The sequence below is a fragment of the Sphaerodactylus townsendi genome, linkage group LG03 (assembly GCF_021028975.2).
Source record: "Sphaerodactylus townsendi isolate TG3544 linkage group LG03, MPM_Stown_v2.3, whole genome shotgun sequence".
Classification (NCBI taxonomy): domain Eukaryota; kingdom Metazoa; phylum Chordata; class Lepidosauria; order Squamata; family Sphaerodactylidae; genus Sphaerodactylus; species Sphaerodactylus townsendi.
This window is the reverse complement of record NC_059427.1, coordinates 36,262,341-36,280,701: the sequence shown is the minus strand read 5'-3', so window position 1 is coordinate 36,280,701 and position 18,361 is coordinate 36,262,341. Positions and strand designations below refer to the sequence as shown.

The window sequence follows — 18,361 nt, the reverse complement described above, 5'->3', positions numbered from 1 at the left end:
GGGGGGGGGGGGGGGTGGGGGGGGGGGGGGGTGGGGGGGGGGGGGGGTGGGGGGGGGGGGGGGTGGGGGGGGGGGGGGGTGGGGGGGGGGGGGGGTGGGGGGGGGGGGGGGTGGGGGGGGGGGGGGGTGGGGGGGGGGGGGGGTGGGGGGGGGGGGGGGTGGGGGGGGGGGGGGGTGGGGGGGGGGGGGGGTGGGGGGGGGGGGGGGTGGGGGGGGGGGGGGGTGGGGGGGGGGGGGGGTGGGGGGGGGGGGGGGTGGGGGGGGGGGGGGGTGGGGGGGGGGGGGGGTGGGGGGGGGGGGGGGTGGGGGGGGGGGGGGGTGGGGGGGGGGGGGGGTGGGGGGGGGGGGGGGTGGGGGGGGGGGGGGGTGGGGGGGGGGGGGGGTGGGGGGGGGGGGGGGTGGGGGGGGGGGGGGGTGGGGGGGGGGGGGGGTGGGGGGGGGGGGGGGTGGGGGGGGGGGGGGGTGGGGGGGGGGGGGGGTGGGGGGGGGGGGGGGTGGGGGGGGGGGGGGGTGGGGGGGGGGGGGGGTGGGGGGGGGGGGGGGTGGGGGGGGGGGGGGGTGGGGGGGGGGGGGGGTGGGGGGGGGGGGGGGTGGGGGGGGGGGGGGGTGGGGGGGGGGGGGGGTGGGGGGGGGGGGGGGTGGGGGGGGGGGGGGGTGGGGGGGGGGGGGGGTGGGGGGGGGGGGGGGTGGGGGGGGGGGGGGGTGGGGGGGGGGGGGGGTGGGGGGGGGGGGGGGTGGGGGGGGGGGGGGGTGGGGGGGGGGGGGGGTGGGGGGGGGGGGGGGTGGGGGGGGGGGGGGGTGGGGGGGGGGGGGGGTGGGGGGGGGGGGGGGTGGGGGGGGGGGGGGGTGGGGGGGGGGGGGGGTGGGGGGGGGGGGGGGTGGGGGGGGGGGGGGGTGGGGGGGGGGGGGGGTGGGGGGGGGGGGGGGTGGGGGGGGGGGGGGGTGGGGGGGGGGGGGGGTGGGGGGGGGGGGGGGTGGGGGGGGGGGGGGGTGGGGGGGGGGGGGGGTGGGGGGGGGGGGGGGTGGGGGGGGGGGGGGGTGGGGGGGGGGGGGGGTGGGGGGGGGGGGGGGTGGGGGGGGGGGGGGGTGGGGGGGGGGGGGGGTGGGGGGGGGGGGGGGTGGGGGGGGGGGGGGGTGGGGGGGGGGGGGGGTGGGGGGGGGGGGGGGTGGGGGGGGGGGGGGGTGGGGGGGGGGGGGGGTGGGGGGGGGGGGGGGTGGGGGGGGGGGGGGGTGGGGGGGGGGGGGGGTGGGGGGGGGGGGGGGTGGGGGGGGGGGGGGGTGGGGGGGGGGGGGGGTGGGGGGGGGGGGGGGTGGGGGGGGGGGGGGGTGGGGGGGGGGGGGGGTGGGGGGGGGGGGGGGTGGGGGGGGGGGGGGGTGGGGGGGGGGGGGGGTGGGGGGGGGGGGGGGTGGGGGGGGGGGGGGGTGGGGGGGGGGGGGGGTGGGGGGGGGGGGGGGTGGGGGGGGGGGGGGGTGGGGGGGGGGGGGGGTGGGGGGGGGGGGGGGTGGGGGGGGGGGGGGGTGGGGGGGGGGGGGGGTGGGGGGGGGGGGGGGTGGGGGGGGGGGGGGGTGGGGGGGGGGGGGGGTGGGGGGGGGGGGGGGTGGGGGGGGGGGGGGGTGGGGGGGGGGGGGGGTGGGGGGGGGGGGGGGTGGGGGGGGGGGGGGGTGGGGGGGGGGGGGGGTGGGGGGGGGGGGGGGTGGGGGGGGGGGGGGGTGGGGGGGGGGGGGGGTGGGGGGGGGGGGGGGTGGGGGGGGGGGGGGGTGGGGGGGGGGGGGGGTGGGGGGGGGGGGGGGTGGGGGGGGGGGGGGGTGGGGGGGGGGGGGGGTGGGGGGGGGGGGGGGTGGGGGGGGGGGGGGGTGGGGGGGGGGGGGGGTGGGGGGGGGGGGGGGTGGGGGGGGGGGGGGGTGGGGGGGGGGGGGGGTGGGGGGGGGGGGGGGTGGGGGGGGGGGGGGGTGGGGGGGGGGGGGGGTGGGGGGGGGGGGGGGTGGGGGGGGGGGGGGGTGGGGGGGGGGGGGGGTGGGGGGGGGGGGGGGTGGGGGGGGGGGGGGGTGGGGGGGGGGGGGGGTGGGGGGGGGGGGGGGTGGGGGGGGGGGGGGGTGGGGGGGGGGGGGGGTGGGGGGGGGGGGGGGTGGGGGGGGGGGGGGGTGGGGGGGGGGGGGGGTGGGGGGGGGGGGGGGTGGGGGGGGGGGGGGGTGGGGGGGGGGGGGGGTGGGGGGGGGGGGGGGTGGGGGGGGGGGGGGGTGGGGGGGGGGGGGGGTGGGGGGGGGGGGGGGTGGGGGGGGGGGGGGGTGGGGGGGGGGGGGGGTGGGGGGGGGGGGGGGTGGGGGGGGGGGGGGGTGGGGGGGGGGGGGGGTGGGGGGGGGGGGGGGTGGGGGGGGGGGGGGGTGGGGGGGGGGGGGGGTGGGGGGGGGGGGGGGTGGGGGGGGGGGGGGGTGGGGGGGGGGGGGGGTGGGGGGGGGGGGGGGTGGGGGGGGGGGGGGGTGGGGGGGGGGGGGGGTGGGGGGGGGGGGGGGTGGGGGGGGGGGGGGGTGGGGGGGGGGGGGGGTGGGGGGGGGGGGGGGTGGGGGGGGGGGGGGGTGGGGGGGGGGGGGGGTGGGGGGGGGGGGGGGTGGGGGGGGGGGGGGGTGGGGGGGGGGGGGGGTGGGGGGGGGGGGGGGTGGGGGGGGGGGGGGGTGGGGGGGGGGGGGGGTGGGGGGGGGGGGGGGTGGGGGGGGGGGGGGGTGGGGGGGGGGGGGGGTGGGGGGGGGGGGGGGTGGGGGGGGGGGGGGGTGGGGGGGGGGGGGGGTGGGGGGGGGGGGGGGTGGGGGGGGGGGGGGGTGGGGGGGGGGGGGGGTGGGGGGGGGGGGGGGTGGGGGGGGGGGGGGGTGGGGGGGGGGGGGGGTGGGGGGGGGGGGGGGTGGGGGGGGGGGGGGGTGGGGGGGGGGGGGGGTGGGGGGGGGGGGGGGTGGGGGGGGGGGGGGGTGGGGGGGGGGGGGGGTGGGGGGGGGGGGGGGTGGGGGGGGGGGGGGGTGGGGGGGGGGGGGGGTGGGGGGGGGGGGGGGTGGGGGGGGGGGGGGGTGGGGGGGGGGGGGGGTGGGGGGGGGGGGGGGTGGGGGGGGGGGGGGGTGGGGGGGGGGGGGGGTGGGGGGGGGGGGGGGTGGGGGGGGGGGGGGGTGGGGGGGGGGGGGGGTGGGGGGGGGGGGGGGTGGGGGGGGGGGGGGGTGGGGGGGGGGGGGGGTGGGGGGGGGGGGGGGTGGGGGGGGGGGGGGGTGGGGGGGGGGGGGGGTGGGGGGGGGGGGGGGTGGGGGGGGGGGGGGGTGGGGGGGGGGGGGGGTGGGGGGGGGGGGGGGTGGGGGGGGGGGGGGGTGGGGGGGGGGGGGGGTGGGGGGGGGGGGGGGTGGGGGGGGGGGGGGGTGGGGGGGGGGGGGGGTGGGGGGGGGGGGGGGTGGGGGGGGGGGGGGGTGGGGGGGGGGGGGGGTGGGGGGGGGGGGGGGTGGGGGGGGGGGGGGGTGGGGGGGGGGGGGGGTGGGGGGGGGGGGGGGTGGGGGGGGGGGGGGGTGGGGGGGGGGGGGGGTGGGGGGGGGGGGGGGTGGGGGGGGGGGGGGGTGGGGGGGGGGGGGGGTGGGGGGGGGGGGGGGTGGGGGGGGGGGGGGGTGGGGGGGGGGGGGGGTGGGGGGGGGGGGGGGTGGGGGGGGGGGGGGGTGGGGGGGGGGGGGGGTGGGGGGGGGGGGGGGTGGGGGGGGGGGGGGGTGGGGGGGGGGGGGGGTGGGGGGGGGGGGGGGTGGGGGGGGGGGGGGGTGGGGGGGGGGGGGGGTGGGGGGGGGGGGGGGTGGGGGGGGGGGGGGGTGGGGGGGGGGGGGGGTGGGGGGGGGGGGGGGTGGGGGGGGGGGGGGGTGGGGGGGGGGGGGGGTGGGGGGGGGGGGGGGTGGGGGGGGGGGGGGGTGGGGGGGGGGGGGGGTGGGGGGGGGGGGGGGTGGGGGGGGGGGGGGGTGGGGGGGGGGGGGGGTGGGGGGGGGGGGGGGTGGGGGGGGGGGGGGGTGGGGGGGGGGGGGGGTGGGGGGGGGGGGGGGTGGGGGGGGGGGGGGGTGGGGGGGGGGGGGGGTGGGGGGGGGGGGGGGTGGGGGGGGGGGGGGGTGGGGGGGGGGGGGGGTGGGGGGGGGGGGGGGTGGGGGGGGGGGGGGGTGGGGGGGGGGGGGGGTGGGGGGGGGGGGGGGTGGGGGGGGGGGGGGGTGGGGGGGGGGGGGGGTGGGGGGGGGGGGGGGTGGGGGGGGGGGGGGGTGGGGGGGGGGGGGGGTGGGGGGGGGGGGGGGTGGGGGGGGGGGGGGGTGGGGGGGGGGGGGGGTGGGGGGGGGGGGGGGTGGGGGGGGGGGGGGGTGGGGGGGGGGGGGGGTGGGGGGGGGGGGGGGTGGGGGGGGGGGGGGGTGGGGGGGGGGGGGGGTGGGGGGGGGGGGGGGTGGGGGGGGGGGGGGGTGGGGGGGGGGGGGGGTGGGGGGGGGGGGGGGTGGGGGGGGGGGGGGGTGGGGGGGGGGGGGGGTGGGGGGGGGGGGGGGTGGGGGGGGGGGGGGGTGGGGGGGGGGGGGGGTGGGGGGGGGGGGGGGTGGGGGGGGGGGGGGGTGGGGGGGGGGGGGGGTGGGGGGGGGGGGGGGTGGGGGGGGGGGGGGGTGGGGGGGGGGGGGGGTGGGGGGGGGGGGGGGTGGGGGGGGGGGGGGGTGGGGGGGGGGGGGGGTGGGGGGGGGGGGGGGTGGGGGGGGGGGGGGGTGGGGGGGGGGGGGGGTGGGGGGGGGGGGGGGTGGGGGGGGGGGGGGGTGGGGGGGGGGGGGGGTGGGGGGGGGGGGGGGTGGGGGGGGGGGGGGGTGGGGGGGGGGGGGGGTGGGGGGGGGGGGGGGTGGGGGGGGGGGGGGGTGGGGGGGGGGGGGGGTGGGGGGGGGGGGGGGTGGGGGGGGGGGGGGGTGGGGGGGGGGGGGGGTGGGGGGGGGGGGGGGTGGGGGGGGGGGGGGGTGGGGGGGGGGGGGGGTGGGGGGGGGGGGGGGTGGGGGGGGGGGGGGGTGGGGGGGGGGGGGGGTGGGGGGGGGGGGGGGTGGGGGGGGGGGGGGGTGGGGGGGGGGGGGGGTGGGGGGGGGGGGGGGTGGGGGGGGGGGGGGGTGGGGGGGGGGGGGGGTGGGGGGGGGGGGGGGTGGGGGGGGGGGGGGGTGGGGGGGGGGGGGGGTGGGGGGGGGGGGGGGTGGGGGGGGGGGGGGGTGGGGGGGGGGGGGGGTGGGGGGGGGGGGGGGTGGGGGGGGGGGGGGGTGGGGGGGGGGGGGGGTGGGGGGGGGGGGGGGTGGGGGGGGGGGGGGGTGGGGGGGGGGGGGGGTGGGGGGGGGGGGGGGTGGGGGGGGGGGGGGGTGGGGGGGGGGGGGGGTGGGGGGGGGGGGGGGTGGGGGGGGGGGGGGGTGGGGGGGGGGGGGGGTGGGGGGGGGGGGGGGTGGGGGGGGGGGGGGGTGGGGGGGGGGGGGGGTGGGGGGGGGGGGGGGTGGGGGGGGGGGGGGGGGGGGGGGGGGGGGGGTGGGGGGGGGGGGGGGGGGGGGGGGGGGAGGGTGTGGGGGGGGGGGGGGGAGGGAGGGGGGGTGGGGGGGGGGGGAGGGGAGGGGGGGGGGGGGGGGGGGGGGGGGAGGGAGGGGGGGGGGGGGGGGGGGGGGGGGGTGGGGGGGGGGGAACGCAGGCAGGCTTCTTCTCTGGGATGTTCCATTCCTAAAAGTAAGTGGGGGTCACCATGGGGGGGGGCGCCGTGGAAGGGGGGCGGAGGGCACCACAGGGGAGCGCAGGGGGCCGCAGGGGGCAGGGGGATTTTTCCGCCCTTCACATGACCAGAATCGGTGCGCCCGGTGCGTTGCGCACTCCCTGTCCCCTGGTGGCTTCACCACTGGTTTCCGCTGTAGAAAATAGTTCCAAATGACTATGAGCAGAATTCATTTTTAAGCGCAGCCTTTGTCAAAACCATTATTCTGTGCATATTTAAACATGGTATTTTGATATAAAAGCATTCATACGTTCATGTTCTTAAGGAAAAGAAGCAAATTCCTGACTGGACATTCTCATGAGTACACTCACTTACCATCCAGCAGCGGAAACAGGAGCCTGCAGGGGAGACAAAGCCTCAGGTCACCTTGCCGGCAAGGCAGGAAACAGTGGCAGCAGCAAGGCTCGGTGGGTGAGGGGAGCAGGAACCCACTGGGAAGAGGAGTCTTTCAGCTGCTTCATCAATGAGGTGGGAAGCAGCGGCAGAGGCAGCAGCGAGGCTCAGGGTGTGGGGGGAGCAGGAGGATGAGAGAGAGAGTGCACAGGTGGCTGCAGATGGTCAAATCTGCCCACTGCCAGCCCCATGCCGTAGCAGAAAGTGGCAAAAAAAAACCCCACCCCTCACTCAGCCTTTTAAAGGGGAAGGAAGGACAGCAAAAGAGAACAGAGGGAGAAGCCGAACTACGTAGGCACTAGGACCCAAGCAGAGCATTCTTCAACAAAGAAGGTTCAGCAAGTGGCGGATGAATATACACTTCTACTTTAATCTTTCCACAGAAAATAGTGTGGGAGGTTCTTTTAACTCTTCTAGCTGGCTCACTTTAAACACTGTGACCAACTACACATCTTTTGTGAAAAGGACGTTTTGAAAAAAATGTGTATTTTGGGCACAACAGTAATTTCAAAAATTATATTGTTGATAAAAATGCTTTCTGAAAACTGGTAGCCAAGAGGAAGCAGTTGTGTCCAAGCGCTTTCATTAGAAATTGGCACCTACATAGCTTGTTCCAAAACCATCACTTGAATAGAAGTCTGAATACATTCTACATCACTACACTTCAGCTTTTTTTCCTGCACACTAAGTGAAGAGCGAGAACAAAGAGGATAGAATTACATTTGATTGGTACAGCATCTCAGTTACATATTCTCCTAAGGCCATTGTTTTTTGTTAAATAAGCTATCTGGAAAGCTGCCAGAGCATCATTCAAATACTTCAGGGAATGATACAGAGAGATGTTAAGTGATGTACTCAAGGCCAAACCACAGCAAGTCAGCAACAGGATTGGGAGTTCCTTGGAATCGCCTACTCACTCATCAAGAGTCCACCAGCTCTACCACATAGAATTCATTGTATTGTTGAGTATCATAGCTGCTTTGAGAACATTCATTTCAGCTTTAACTTGTTGCTTATGAAATGTCCTGTGGTTGAAATAATTATTTTATTGCTGCCATTCTTATCCTTTGAAAAAGCATATATTTTCCTCAGCTGGCAGCCATTGTCAGCTTTAGTCTCCACAATGAGACTAATAGCAAACAAACATAGTAGTGTCAAAACGGTGTTCTGGTGCAAAAGAGTTTAAAATGGCGTAAAAGGGTTTGTACTGTTTTCACACTGTTTTCACACCGCTGCTTTTGGCCCGTGCGGAATCAGCCTGCTTCTCCATGTGGTGGCTTCTCCTTTTTCAACCCAAAGTCTTTGTAGTGTTGTAGTATTTTGGCTTGAATGGAACAACACTAATATTGTCTTCTTTCTTCCTCCTTTTTGGGGTAGCCAGCATGGGGTAGTTGTTAAGAGCAGTGGGCACTAATCTATAGAACTGGATTTGTTTCCCCACTACTTTCCACTTTGCCCCATGAAGCCTACTGGGTGACCTTGGACCAGTCACAGTTCTCTCAGAATTTTCTCAGCCTGACCTACCTCACAAGGTGTCTGTTGTGGGGACCGGAAGGGATTGTGACTATAAACCTCTTTGAAACTCCTTGAGGTAGAGAAAAGCGGAGTATAAAAACAAACTCTTTTTCTTCTTAGAATGATATTACTCACTTGGTACCAATACATCAGTAGATTACCACATGGTTAGTTTTCCCACTGGTTTCATTGCCCTCTCTCCATGACTTGTGAGGACATCACCATGAATCACAGCAAAATTAAAGCCAGAATGCATTAGCACATTATGTGAAACCATAGCTGAGAATAATTTAGGAATAAACCAAATTCACATCTAGTCTTTATGCGCCTTAACTAACTACGGATGCCAGTCTCTGTGTGGAACCTGCGGATCCATCAGAATTACAGTTCACTCCAGACCATAAATATCAATTGCCCTGAAGACAATGGATGCTTTGGAGGGTGGACTCTGTAGCATTGTACCTCGCTGCGATCTCTGTCCTCCCCAGAATCTATCCTCAAATCTCCAAAATTTCCCCAACCTGGCCTGGATCTGTCAACACTGCCTTCTACCCCCAACACTACCAGTAGCCCGGAGGGACCTGGGAACCCCACAACTAAAGTTAGTTGAGTGGCTTGCATTCAAACGATCACATTAACCTTGACTGGTTTAATGAAACCATGGTTTCTTTAAAGAAACAGTGGCGCAGTGGCGTAGGAGGTTAAGAGCTCCTGTATCTAATCTGGAGGAACCGGGTTTGATTCCCAGCTCTGCCGCCTGAGCTGTGGAGGCTTATCTGGGGAATTCAGATTAACCTGTACACTCCCACACACGCCAGCTGGGTGACCTTGGGCTAGTCACAGCTTCTCGGAGCTCTCTCAGCCCCACCTACCTCACAGGGTGTTTGTTGTGAGGGGGGAAGGGCAAGGAGATTGTAAGCCCCTTGGAGTCTCCTGCAGGAGAGAAAGGGGGGATATAAATCCAAACTCTTCTTCTTCTTATTGCCCTGATCCAAATAGTTAAAATAGCCAAACACATGGAGTAACTAATATATGCACCAGTAAATGTCTGGCACCTCTTTGGTGGGGACATTGTTGCCCATTTGTACCCATCAAGGACAGGAAAGAAGGTCAACTGAATCATTAGCAAAATGCTAGAGCTAGGAAGGACTTCTGCTGCTGAATGCGTTAGGTAAGAGAGGGAATTTCAGTTTCACCTCACAGTAAACATATCATTTTTTCTGACAAGCTGGAGGAGGGTGAGGGAACAGAAATGGATTTGTTTCAGCTTGACCAACTTAATTTTGAAGTTGATGAAGGTTATGAATCTTTCTGCGACATTAACAAACCTTATATAACCTTTCATACACATTTTTCAATCTGATGTTTATTTTTAGTAAGAGCAGACACTTTTATTGGAATAAAAAGAATCTTACCACTGGCTTCACTTCAGCACAAATCCAGTTGAGTTATCACTTCGGAGCATTTGCATTATATAGTCTATGAGCTGACCTGAAGTTGCCTGTTTTTGGTGTGGGTACATGAAGGTCTTTATATTGTATATGTGTTTTGCTCCTGTTGTCTCTGAATCCTTGCTGTTCACCGCCCGGAGCCCTTCGGGGATCGGGCGGTATAAAAGCCGAATTAATAAATAAATAAAATAAAATAAAATAAATAAAATGCAAATGCTTTCATCTCTGTTTGATTGCTGCTATCAACTGAAAGGAAACAACCGAAATTATTTTTCTCCAGACGCACAAATCCCTAAGTCAAGCCACCAATTTTCATACTAAGGAAAGCTACAATAGAAAAAAAAATAAAGGAAAATGTAATAAAAGACTGCAGACACTGTTGCTTATCTAGGTAAAGCTCAAGAGAGCCCAAGATTAAAACTGAGCATGTTAGGTACTGTAGCAAGCTTTTCTTATATGTCTTGCTCAGCAATCCCCCTTCAACTTCACTTATCAGGTTGACATATATAAATACAAGCCAGTTGAAAATTTCTCATTATCTATTAGTGAATTAAGCTGCCGTAAATATTAAAAAGTGACAGGATAGCAAATAAACTGTGAAGGAAGCTGGAAAACAATCTTGTGACATTTTTTTCATTCTAATACAAGCAAAGCATTTCAGCTGAGTGCCCTTATGTTATTGCTGAACAATACCAATTTGCCACATATTTTTTATTTTGTTGGTCTAGATAGACTGGATAGTCCAAAATGGTTCAGGAAAAGTCCAAGCCCATGCAGCAAATTCCTGATCTGGATTGGATTTACATGCCCCTGGGAAACACAGAACTTTGCAACTTTACTTATCACCCAACCCGGGGGCCATCCTTCTTAGAAATGTAACATACAGACAGGACCCAGCTGACTTTAAGAAGAGGTTCTTCTATTTCAGCCAGCTTATGGAGTAAGTTAAAAGTTTCCTGAAGGTATAATTGTGTTTTTGACAACTTCTGCTTTTGTTGCATCTTAATAGATTTTTAATAATAGAGCCAGTAGTGGATCTGGGAGGCAGGCAATCCAGTCCAGAGCCCTGAGGCAGCCTGGGACAGGGCCACAGCAGCACAGTCCTGCTACCCCCAGAAGGTTGTTTGGCAGCATGGAAGGCAAAACAAAACAAAAAAAACCTCCTTGTTCCCAAAAGCCTTCCTTTGGGCCGAATGGGCTTGCATCACCCCAAATGGTGGCATGTCCATGCTATGGGTGCCGCATCCCAGGAGGCAAGGCCGGGGGGAAGCTGACTAATGTCAGCTTCGCCCCAGGCCACGCCCCCAGAATCATCCCACTACACTGACAGAGCGGGTGGGGGTGCAAGGTGTTGACAGGGCATTCTGTGTCACATCGAGGCACCCCGGGAGGCTGTGGCAGCTGCCCACCACTGTATTTGCCCCTCCAGCAAGGTAAGTGCCCAAGGGACAGCAAAGCTGCTAGCATAGGGCCCTGCTGCCTCCACAGCTGGCTTTGCTGCCCCCCCGCCCCCGATTGGACCATTAGGCTGGAATCCCCATGTTACCATGGAAACTTGCAGATTGACCTCAGGCCATTTACTGTCTCTCAGCCTAACCTAAATCATAGAGCTGTTGTGAGGAGAGAATGGAAAATGGAAGAATGATGTTGTAAGCCACTTTGGATCTTGATTGGGAAGGAAAGCATGTATAAATATCAAAATAAATAAATAATGTTGTGATAGTATAATATTTGTATGTTATTATAAGTCATCTTAAAGGCATATGAGTACATAAGGAGTGGTAAAAAAAACCAGTTTAATAAATATACAAACTTGCAAGATTGCCTCTAGACTGTCCTGTTCCCTTAGCCCATATCCTTCTTCAAATAGTATTGGTTTTCCTCTCATGACTCATACTTCCTCTTTGTGGATCTCTTGGCATTCACTTTTTTCTGCAGACCCCTCTCTATCAGCCCCATCCAAGATTTGGAAGTCCAGTCATGGTGCTGCGGCCACACCTGGCTGCCACCCCCGAAGAGGCTTTCCAGAAGTGTGGGTAGGCTCGAAAAGTGAGAAGCCTCCCTGCCACCAAGAAGTCTCTATGGTGCTCAATAGACTTATGCAGCAGTGGTGCTAGGATGCCGGCGCTGCGTGCAACTCTATGTCCCGGCACTGGGAGGGTGCCGCAGGCACATGCCAGCAAAATTGCCCCTCTGCTGGAGTAAGTGCCCAAGGAGGGCAAATCCACCGCCATGGCTGCATGCTGTTTCCACTAGTGGATTTGCGCCCACCCCGCAGATGAGGTTCTTAGTCACCCAAGGCACAGGGTCAATAAATCACACTTTATTCTGCTCTTCATTTAAATTTCTTGCACATAGAAAAAAATCATAGCACATTTTAGGTACATTATAAATTATTTATAGTATGACACAAGAGTTCTAAAAAGATGGGATTTTTTTTCAAGTGAAGACTGAATATGGTGTTATAGTTTCTACACAGATGATCAATTCAGTAGGTATTCCCATAGTCAAATATCTGTGGACATGTATTTCATAGCCACCCATAATGCTCATTTAAATATGTTATTCAAAATTATCAGTTTACTTGCCCCTTGAGACTCACTTTTCTATGTAAGTGATTCCTACATATTAATAAACTGAACATTTGATGTAATCCCTTTGCAATCTGCTGATATTGTCAAACTTAAAACACTTATCTAGCATCTAAATCACAATTCAGATTCATTTATAAGTACTAGTTGCCAATGAATAACCTATCTGTCAATACAAAATTACAAAATTAAAATAGAAACTATTATTTTGCAGATATAGATAATTACATGTTGGTCTGATATATATCATTCTGACCCTTAACCAGCAAAAAAAAAAGAATAAAGGAGCAACTCCAGCTAATCACATCAATTCATGTCTGTAAAATGCTTGGAGAAAGACAACCAAGACAGCGAGCTTCATCCCTATATCCACATCTGGGTAATTATCTTAATTATATAGACAAGCTCTATGTCAGAATGCTGATTAGATGGACAAGTTAAGCATTATTGGCTAACAGAGGAAACAGTCGTTTGACATTAGTTTAGCAAAATGCCAAACACATTGTTTAACATTGCCAGTCAGTAGATTAAATTTAAAATGACAGGAATTTTACTAGTACTGTTAAGCATTGGAGGAGCATTTTATGCTAAACTAATGTTTACTGAACATAAGCTGAATCTAAGCAGAAAAGATCTGGTCAATATATTTAAGAGTTCTGCTCAACCGGAATGATGACTTGTCACTCAACCTCCATCCATTTCAGCGAAGCATATCTTAAATAGAGACTGAACATCAATAGTACCTGTTGAAGTACAACCATTTTTTAAAATATTATGTTCCTAACAGAAGACGAAAATTTCACTTCTCTTTATTGTACAATTTAAGGATTTCTGAACACCACATAGAGATACAGTCTGATAGATTTCATCAGGAAGATTTTCATCAGAAATCATTTATCACCACTAATGGGTCAAATGAAACATATGTACAGATTAGAAAAGGAACAAACTTGTTTGTATTTTTCTATTCCTAGTCCTATTGTAGTGTTCAACCATATTGCTTATTGTGTATGTTAAACTCTGTGATCACATTGTTGCTCACTTTGTTCAGTTTTGGACTCCTAGTTCTATTGCGTGTTCCAATACTATATAATTACCTCTCTCTTTTTCTCTCTCTCTCTCTGTAATCTGCTTTGAGTCTCAGTGAGAAAGGCAGGCTATAAATAAGCTAAATAATAATGATGATGATAAATAGGAATTGTACCTCATTCAGGAACAAAAGGGGACAATCTTTGGCAAACCATGTATAGGATTAGATGCATCAATATTTTTCACTCAGTTCTTCTTAATTCCTCTCCTTACCACGGCCCCCATATCACATGACTTGTCTGCGAGGGTCCCGCGATCCCCAGCATAGCATTTTTTGTTGGGCAAAGAGGATTTCTCATTCCTTTTTCATCAGCTAAAAAGCCAGCTGATCTGACCTACTAATTTGTGAAATGGCAAGCCAAGCAATGGCTGAAGAACAGTTGCAAAAGGCATTGTATTTAGTAAAAGATATCTGTGCGGATTATTCTGGAGTAGAATGTGGGGTACTGGAAGAAACAGAAAGGCAGAAAGGGTTTAACTTGTTTAACCTAATTCAATCCTATAGAATGTATATGAACCAAATGCCAGGCTTAGCTGAAAATAATTAATTATTTCTGATACTACAATTTGCCACACAAGTGGGAAAGCTAGGCCCACCACCAGTCCGTAGTCAAAAATAATATGTGTGATTACACATTTACATGAATATATCAGAAAATGATACAGGAAACTTCATGTCTTTTGAATTTCACACAGAAAAAAATCTAGAACGCTTTCTAGTATAAAACATGCAAACGCAATAAGTTAAATTCAAAATATGAATTGTATCCATCAGTGTAAAAAATGTAAACTTTTGTCTCCCATCTCTTTTATGGAAAATTAAATGCATTATTTCAGACATAAATGTCCTTCAGAGGGACTCAAGCACAATACTATACAGAATAACAAAGAGGAAAGAAAGCACACTGTGAGCAGATGTAAATATTCTTCCTTACACAATATGTGGTAGAATAGCATATTGTCTCTCAATTTAACCTTACATATTCTTTCTATTACTTTCTTTCTACTATACTAGTGGTAGGCCGGGCTTTTCCAGCTGTGTTAAATTGTAGGGTCAAAATAGGGATCACTTTCAACTGAGCATCTCCTCACATAACATTTGAGTCATGTGCATTTGAATGCTTCTTTTTCCTTCTCTAGCCTTGATCAATTGAAACACACTTTATAAAAAGTTTTCAGGGGAAGGGGGAAATGTCAGTATGTGGGGCCTTGATTTTTAAAACAGCTATACATTGTTGCAAGAAGTTCATGGTGTTAAGTCTTGAACTTTAAAGCAAAAAAACAGACGGTATTGGTTGTGGTGGGTTTTCTGGGCTGTGTGGCCGTGGTCTGGTAGATCTTGTTCCTAACGTTTCGCCTGCATCAGTGGCTGGCATCTTCAGAGGTGTATGTGTGTAACAGACTTCCCTCTGCGGTACACCTCTGAAGATGCCAACCACAGAGGCAGGCGAAACGTTAGGAACAAGATCCACCAGACCATGACCACACAGCCTGGAAAACCCACCACAACCAGTTGTTCCCTGCCCACCCCCTGCTCTGGTGTGAAAAGTTGCGCCAGAAGTGCTCTCATTTTCCCCGTGGAAAGCAAGAAGCACATGATTTGTGGAGTGGTGCCGCAAGGGGCGATCCTCTCTCTGATGCTTTTTAACATGCACCCCCTAGCTGGATTGGTCCAGAGTTTTGGGCTGAGGTATTACCAATATGCAGATGACACCCAGCTCATGTTCACAATGGCAGGCCGCCCGACCCCTGCCCCAGGGGCTCTCCAGCGTTGCTTAGAGGCTATGGCTGGCTGGTTGAGAGCGAGCTAACTGAAGCTGAATCCAGTGAAGATGGAGGTTCTGTGGGTGGGTCGGGGGGAGAGGCTGGTTGACTTTTGCCTGCCTGCGCTTGACAGCGAGGTCTTGAAGTTGGCCTCATCTGTCAGGAGCCTGGGGATGACCTTGGACTCAGCTTTGTTGCTTGAGGCCCAGGTTGCCAAGACCACCCAGGTAGCTGTCTACCACCTGCGACAGGCACGGCAACTGGCTCCATATGTCTCCCGTTCCGACCTGGCCACAGTAATCCATGCAACGGTCACCTCCAGAGTGGATTACTGTAATTCGCTATACTCTGGCCTTCCTTTGTCTGTGACACAGAAACTAAAACGTGTTCAACATGTGGCAACCAGGCTTCTTTCTGGAACACTGAGCAGAGACTGGATTACTCCAGTCTTATACCAGCTTCACTGGCTGCCAATCGAGTACCAGATCATATTCAAAGTGTGGATGATAACCTTTAAGGTTGTGAGCGGTCTTGTATTTGCATACCTAAGAGACCGCCTTTCCCCATATTGCCCCACTAGATCCCTCCACTCATCGGAGGAAATTTTACTGGAGATCCCTGGCCCAAAGTCTGGCTTCCACAAGGGCCAGGGACTTTTCAGCGCGGGTCCCCACCTGGTGGAATAGACTCCCTAGTGAGATCAAGGTCTGCAGGACTTGAATGTTCTCTATCACTTGTATCACTTTCTCTTGCTGTCCCACGAAGACCTCTGCCACCAGTCTCCGTTGCCTGCAATTGTTCTGTACAGATCTTCCCTGCACCTCGGAGCCTCCAGATGTTATCTGCTGCTGCATGGAGGCCCCTGCCACTGGCCTCCGGCTCTCAATCAAACACAGTCTTTCGTTGGCAGTCTCAGCCTCAGTCTTGGCCACTGCCATTGCTGCTGCTGCCGTTCCTGTAGCTACTCGTGGTGCACCATCTCCCACTTGCCATTCCGTGAGGGTCCCTGCCACTGACCCTCATTGGTCGATACAGCACGGGTCACCTCGTCATGGTCTACAGGACATAGGGGGCCAGTCCTCCTGTAGACCACCCCTTATGATGCTAATTTTGGGGGAATTTAAGGATAGAAAGTGGCTAAGTGAGAGGTGGGCAATTGCGGCATTCTCCACCAGAGTCTACCAGAATCCTTCATGGGAAATTAGACCCAGAAATAATGACAACTTTGACTAAAGAAAGAAGAGTTTTATTAAAAGAGAAAAAAACATTCCACACACAAAAAAACATTGTTAGTATACAGACAGTGGTGGGATTCAACTAATTTCACAACCGGTTCCAGTGGTGGGATTCAAATAATTTAACAACTGGTTGTTTACAAGCGCCATTTTAACAACCAGTTCTGCCAAAGTGGTACGAACCTGTTGAATCCCACTGTATACAGAACCTGAGAAAGTACAGAGTGGAGCAGGGGTGCACAAAAGAAATTGGTTTGGGTGATTTTGTCACTTGTCACCCCAAAATCACCACCACATCACAGCTCAACCCATTTGCCACATGTCTGAACACAGCAATTGCTCCTCCTAAGCTCCGTGGCACTGCAGTGGCCCCCAAACCTGCTTGAAAAACATGGATCCTCATGGATCCGCCTGTTTTTTCACTTGGTCACCCCAAAACCACCACCACACCACACCTCAACCCCTTTGTCACGTGTCTGAATAGAGCAATCGCTCCTCCCACTCTCCGTGGCATCGCAGTGGCCCAAATACCTGCTTGAAAAACACGGAATTTATTTATGTATTTATTTATTTATTTATTCTATTTATAAACCACCCCATCGATATATACACAATTAAATAGAGGTTCACAATAGTGACCACACAACAATCAATATAATAACTAAAATCCATTAAAATCTATTAAAACAGCGGTTAACATAACAATGACAGGCGTCCTATAACCCAGTTCATTAAAATCTCCCCAAAAAGAAGGAGAGGCCAGACTCCTCTCTAGGAGGGTAACATACATGGAACCAGAATTAAGATGGTAAATAAGTGCATAAAGCATGGGGGGGGGGGGGCGCCACTCAGCGACTGGACACTCCAAAGGCCTGGCGGATCCTCATGTATCTGCCTGGTTTCTCTCTTGGTCACCCCAAAACCACAACCACATCACAGATGCCCTTTGACGTGTCTGAACAGGACAATCACGCCTCCCATGCTCCATGGTGCCCCAGTGGCCCAAAAACCTGCTTGTAAAACATGGATCCTCATGGATTTGCCTGGTATTTTCACTTAATCACCCCAGATGATGTGATGACCAAGTGCAAAAACCAGTCAGATCCATGAGGATCCATATATTTCAAACAGGTTTTGGGCCACTGCGGCGCCATGGAGCATGGGAGGAAGGATTGTCCTGTTCAGGCACGTATGAAAGGGCTTGATCTGTCATGTGGTTGTGGTTTTGGGGTGACCAAGGGAAAGAACCAGCCAGATCCATAAAGATCCATTAGAGCTCTCCTTGTACAGTCGCATCCTGACACCCCCAACTTCTCAAAAGGAATCTCAGGACCTAAACAGTAATAAACTGCTGCTTAGAAGGCTTCACACATTATCTTTAATAACTTGCCATTTTCTTTATGCTGGTCATTTATGTATGCGCTACTTAACCTGTGGGTTTTTCCTGTGATTTTTTTGTTTGCACAGGAATTTTCCTGCCTCAGAGTGTCCCTAACTGATCTGATATGCCACTTTGTCTGCTCCCTCACTTCCTTGTTGTTTCCTAGGCAACCTCCATTTGGGGAGGTTGCCTGCTGTCCCCCCCCCCCCCCCCAGTCTTTGGACTAGTATTAGTTTGCTAGACCATGTCAATTTTTTGTCAATTTTCAGAGTGATTTTTTTAAAAAAGAAAGCGCTTCTGATCCTTCTAAAATGGTGGCCTGAAGAGTGGGAGGAACTGCGGTGGTGTGGCCAGGGGAAGGAGGAGAGGAGCGCGAAAATCTGAAGAAAGCTAAATGCATGCTGATCTCCTTTGCATTCCCTGTGAAGAGAGATGAAAAGTCACACTTTGAGAGCTCTTGGAAACCACAGAGTTCCTGAAGGTGGGGGGAATGTGTGCATAACTCAAAGGGAATGTATACTCAGTGCAAAAGAGACCACAAGTGCATAAATGGCCATTGTTCTTCCATTCTGTTGAAATTTCGTTCACCAGTGGTAGTGGGTGAAATCAGTGGTTTCAGCTACACATTCCCAGAATGTTCTGTTAACCATAGAACTTTGATAAATGAGCATTTATGTTACCTCAGATGGCTATCAGCAAGGGTTGCCTTTTTCTACAGTTCCGTAACAGTGCAGAGAATAATGGTTTTGACAAAGGCGGTGCTTAAATAAGATTCTTAAATGCTAAAAGAGAATCTGGACTTTTTAAAAATGCAGGAACATGCTGCTTTAATTTCTGCTGAAGAATGCACGACCGCACTTGGTTCTTTTAGTGGAAACAAGAATATCTATCAATGTTCCTCCTTTTTAGGGATTCTTTACTGTCATCTTCATTGACATCAAATTCATTGCTTATGAGAACAGCTGTGCTCTCATGTTTGTCTTTGTTATGGCATGATGAAGATCACTCTTTGCTGTATTCACTATGTGCCGCCTAATCGTAAGTGTCTGCACATTTTTTCTAAGAATCAATTGCACTAGTGCAATCCCAAGCACTGTGGTTTGTGAGTACAGTGAAGCACAGCACTTACATATACTTTCTCACTGAAATCAGTGGAACCTAAGAATGCTTAACTTGGACAAGGTTGTGT

The 18,361-nt window shown here is 58.9% G+C and overlaps 1 protein-coding gene across 1 annotated transcript; it reads right to left on the bottom strand.

The window, feature by feature from the left end:
- Positions 1-528: 528 nt before the first annotated feature.
- Positions 529-3,141, bottom strand: LOC125427767 (basic proline-rich protein-like; the record flags this gene model as incomplete). The annotated part of the gene is made up of 2 exons (XM_048487324.1): positions 529-999; positions 2,032-3,141. Coding segments are annotated over 2 exons (1,581 nt in total), but the record flags the coding sequence as incomplete, so codon positions are not given.
- Positions 3,142-18,361: the final 15,220 nt, after the last annotated feature.